Genomic DNA, 4,864 nt, shown 5'->3' with positions numbered 1-4,864 from the left:
TGCTGTCCAATAGGAACACACAGAAGGGATGCAGATGGTTCAATATGTCCTCACTGACCATGGGTTGTAAAACGTGTTGAGATAAAATGCTGTAATAATAATGTTATCACTGGTAATGGATCAAAAGAAAGTAAAAATAGGCTGAATTTTTGGACCATTTTGCTCATTGCAAGCGTTTTTTTCTTATTATTAACTCTGAGCTCAACCTTTTCTCAGGTTGGGCTGTAACAATGGATAGAGGGGAGATCCTTTAGAGGAATGGAGGGAGCAGAATGGATCCCACAGCTGTGAGAAGTTTGTGAATATGGGGCTGTAGAGACAGGCTGATAACTGAAGTCTGCTGCTCACAGCAGCTACTGAATCACAGATTATTTGCACAGGGATCACTCCTGCCAGTAGGAAGAGGGAAAAGGGAAAAATCCCTGTTTGGAACTCTAGAAACATTTAAAGGGAACTTAGCTGTGATTTCTCACACACAGTAGAAGATACACAGCAGCCTTCCCACTGTAACAAGAGTGGGAGCTGGCAAATCCCACCTAGCCCTGGAATCGCTCTCCAGATCCAGCTCTGTCTATGGGACAGAAAGCTGCTTCTGAAGACTTTGATTCCTTGGTTATTCCAAGGATCACAGCCTGGACAGCATCATCCCTTAATTAAAGCACTGCTGTAGATTTCTAGCCATGGATATTTTCACTGTTATGTTCTTGATAGTGAGTTCTTAATTTTATTCTGGTTCCCTGCAGTTCCTTGTTTTGCTGTTCGTGCCTTGATTGCAACCCCTTCCATTCCAGCTGAGGCAGATGAACTCTAAACCTCAGTTTCTGTATGGTGGTAGGTTCAAGCTGGAGGGTCTGAGGGAACTCAGCCAAAGGGAACTCCATTCTGCATCGAATTACATTGCACTGTGGGGTCTTTTCATTAGTGAGCCAACTCACTAACACTTCAGACAATAATTGTGCCTGGCATTTGATTGAGAGAAGCATTTGATTGAGGGAATCATTTAGTATGAAAATGTGCACAGTGAAATCTTCAGGGCTGAGAGCATGTCCAGGGTTATGTGGTAGAACACAGACCACCATCCCAGTGCTGCAGGTTCTTTGCTTTGGGTAGGTGGTGTCGTTGTTTCTACACAGGGTGTAGGTTATTACAATCTTTTCTGCTTAACAAAATTATTTTAAGGCATTTTGCTGTTATTTTTTACAAGGAAACCCCTTTGTCTGTTCTGGTCAAAGCCCTTTTCTGGCCTAACGTTGTGTTCTTGGCACTGCAGGTTGCATACAGTGATCTGAAACATAATGGTGGTTTTCAGAAAGGTAAGTCCTACTCTTCGCTGTGATTGACTGATTAGCCTGAGACCCAAAGAGGAGGAAATTACCTCAACATCACGGTTCAATCAAAAAGAAAGTAGCAATAATCCATAATCAACAAGGTATGAAATAATTTCAGCCTAGGCTAGGGGAGCAGAGGTGTCTTGACAAACCTGGACATGCTGTGATTAAGCAGGTGACCTCTGTCACAAGGTGTGGCACTGAAACCACACAAATTACTTCTGGAGTTTTATTCAGCACAAATGAGAGCTGTTAGTCTGTTACATTCTTCATAACCTGGTGCAGTGTTTATAGATGCTTTACACTGGTTGTTTGGTTTTAAATGTAAACCCACAAAGTATTTTGAGAGGAAAAATAAGTATTTTTTTCATTAAAACATTGGAACCATGGCAATAAATGCTGCAGTATGTAACAGAAGTTGTATGTGAGGACAGCTGGAAAGCCCATTGAAGATCTGATCCACAGCTTTGTTCAGTTTTTATTCCATCTTTCTGTTTGAATCTGTATTAGTGCCTGGAGCAAGAGAAGGTGTTCCTGAAGGCCTAGAGCAGGATGCTAGTGCAGGTGACATCAAGATGCTGCTAATTTCTAGGAAAGGGCAGCTGTTGGTCACCCCTTCCTCCAGTGACAGCAGAGCAGTTCTTGCTTGCTCTGCAGAGTGGCAGAATGTTGCCAAGCCTCTACAGATGTGAAGAGAGGAGCTGGGCTGGTTAGAGAATGTTGGTGGGTTTTTTTCCTTAAGAGAGATCATGGATGCCCTCCATTTCAGCTATAGCAGGAAGAATATGTATCTAAAAGTTCTCACAGCAGAGTCCCCTACATTTGCAGACATTTGGGTTTTTGTTTGTTTTTCTTTTTCCTGGTAAAGTTTATGTTCTCGGGAATCTCTTCTGAAAGAATACCACACCTAATTGTGAGGCTGCCAAGGCACTCCACCAGCCTGGTGGAGGTAGTGGAGCTGCACAATTGCTGTCTTTGAAAAAGGTGTTGCCTCATTTCCTGCTGTGAGAGAGCTGGGTTTGATGACTTGTCCAAAGTCATGTTCTAGGTCAGGTGTGGAGCTGGGAGTAGAACTCAGAGGTCTGTGAATGTACTGCCTGCAAGCAGTAAGAACTTAACTAGTTAAACACTGCTAAAGAAATCAAAGCGCTAAAAAAGGAAGACCAAGAAGTGTTTGCCTGTGAGCTACATGGCATCAAGTATGTCACTGGACTTGACAGTAGATTTTTTTCTTCCCAGGGTGATCATGTGTGGCTGGACACTCAACCAAACAGTGAATTTAATGTCCCCATCGGGGCAGTTGTGAAGGAATCTGACTCAGGACGGATCTTGCTGGAGGACGATGAAGGCAAGGTGGGCCATGCCATAACCTTCTGTAAAAGATGAACATAAGATTTAAAAGTATAAAATACAAAAGAAGGGCCCTTTTGGGTCAGACCAAAGCTCCATCTATCCAGGTGGTCTGACTTTGATAATGTTTGGTAGGATATAATGAAAGAAAGAATATAAAAATAAGGCAAGCATAAGATGATGCCCTGGCATTCCCAGCTCTAAGCACTATGAAGATTCAGAGCTTCTTGAAATAGAGGTTATATCTATATAGTTAAGAAAAGGAAATGGACAGGCTCCAATCCCTAAATTTGGTGAAGCTTTAGGTGAAAACATGATCCCACTGAAATCAGTTAATCCCTACCACATACAGTGTTGTAGCTGTGATGACCTGACAGAGCTGCACTCTGAACAGTGTTAAATTTGGTGATGTTCAGAACCCACCTGAATGGCTTCATTTAGTGTTTTAAATCACCCAGTCCTGGGGAGCAGCAGACCAGTTAATTCCTGTAGGTCAGACACCTTTTTGTTAAACCATGCTTGTTTTGAGCATGGATTGCACTGTGGTCTAAGGCAGAGCTCTCCTGTGCTTGCCTCTGAGCTGCAGCAGCACACATTAAAGGCAGTGCCTTGGCTTTTCCAGGAACACTGGATCACGGCTCGGAACATGCACATGGTGCGGCTGATGCACCCCTCCTCTGTCCAGGGGGTGGAGGACATGATCCGCCTGGGGGATCTCCATGAAGCTGGCATGGTGCACAACCTCTTCATCCGACACCAGGAGCACAAAATCTATGTGAGTGCCACGGTCACCAGGCCAGGTCACTCTGAGGAATGACCTCTGTGTCACACTCAGTGGGTGACCTGAGCAGCCTGAGAGCCTTTCACACATGCGGCCCTCTGAGTCCTTTGCTGATCAAGGGTGCCAGGGAGACACAACATAGTTTTTCTCTTCTTTCATTTGAGTTCTTTGGCTGTGAGGAAGAGAGCTAAGAGCAGACTCTGCAGTCACAACTCTGTGCACAGGTAGTGGCCCTGCTGACTTTCTCCTCGAGCGATCATTTCCACCAGTCACTGACAGTGAGCTAAATCCAGCCTGTGTTACAGCTTAGTGCTGCTCTTACCTGCAGGATCAGTCCAACTAGTACACAGTGGCATGACTGTCCTCCAGTCCAAGCCAACATTTACTTGATTTTGATTAATAAAATAGATAAGAACAAATCTGGATATTTTACCCGTTACAGGTTTTATCTGTGACTGAGCAATTTGGCATTTTTATTTTCTTTGCTTCTTAGTTTCCAATTTGTAATATGATAATTAATATTCAGGTTTTTCCATGCTTTGCCTCCCATGTTATATGCACTACAGGAGAGAAGCTGCCTCTTACAAGATAGGTGTGGTGATGCTTAGAGTAAACAAGGACTGATTTTATAGATGCTGCAGTTATACCTACCAAGGTGTATGTATAGACCTGTTGTATTAGACTCTAGCAGTCTGCAGTTGTCTTATGTAGTTCTTGAACAATAATATTGCCTTGCATCTCCACAGCCTTCAACAGCATCCTTTGTTTCAACAGTGGTGCTGTTTACAAATGTCACTAAATCCGTGTATATATAGCAAAAATATAACTTTGCCCACTAGCAGAGTTCAGCTACATCTACACTAGAATACAAAAGCAGCTTAACAAAACTTTGCCAAACAGCTTATGATAACACAAAAATGCCAGGTCAAATTGGACTTCACACACTTCAGCTTGAGACAGAGCCCCAAGCTGTGGTTTGTCAAGGAGATTACACCTGGCATTCTTCCTTGGGCAAAACCCTCCATATCCTGGGATGTTTAACAGCAGCACCCAGTGAGGAACTGGGCTCTCAGCTTCACCTGGTGTTGCTATGATCTCCCAGGCTTCCCTCCTGCCTCTGTTTAGATTTATACAGCAAGTGGCTTTGTTATATTCTTGTTTGCAGGTTTGCTGCCAGCAGTAACACTCACAACTGTTTTGCAGACTTACACAGGATCGATCCTGGTAGCAGTGAATCCATACCAGCTGCTGCCCCTCTACACAGTGGATCAGATCAGACTGTACTGTAACAGGAGGATTGGAGAGCTACCACCTCATGTCTTTGCCATTGCAGACAACTGTTACTTCAATATGAAGAGGAACAGGAGAGACCAGTGCTGTGTGATCAGGTGACTGGACTGAGAGG

At 43.8% G+C, this 4,864-nt stretch overlaps 1 protein-coding gene across 4 annotated transcripts in view; it reads left to right on the top strand.

Annotated features, from left to right (window-relative positions):
• The window catches only part of MYO7B (myosin VIIB), a 74,083-nt gene that overhangs the window by 2,852 nt on the left and 66,367 nt on the right, over window positions 1-4,864 (top strand). For 3 of the 4 annotated variants that reach the window (XM_027703887.1, XM_027703886.1, XM_027703885.1), the window contains exons 2-5: window positions 1,271-1,313; window positions 2,568-2,681; window positions 3,301-3,453; window positions 4,663-4,847. In XM_027703887.1, coding sequence (XP_027559688.1) covers window positions 1,296-1,313; window positions 2,568-2,681; window positions 3,301-3,453; window positions 4,663-4,847 — 470 coding nt within the window. In that variant the 5' untranslated portion in view covers window positions 1,271-1,295. Of the gene's footprint in view, window positions 1-221; window positions 1,314-2,567; window positions 2,682-3,300; window positions 3,454-4,662; window positions 4,848-4,864 lie in introns of those variants that run through there. The other variant, XM_027703888.1, reaches the window with a different exon arrangement.

The sequence above is a fragment of the Neopelma chrysocephalum genome, unplaced genomic scaffold, assembly GCF_003984885.1.
Source record: "Neopelma chrysocephalum unplaced genomic scaffold, ASM398488v2 Primary Assembly neopelma1_252, whole genome shotgun sequence".
In the NCBI taxonomy this organism is placed as follows: Eukaryota; Metazoa; Chordata; class Aves; order Passeriformes; family Pipridae; genus Neopelma; species Neopelma chrysocephalum.
This window is presented reverse-complemented; position numbering and strand designations above follow the sequence as displayed.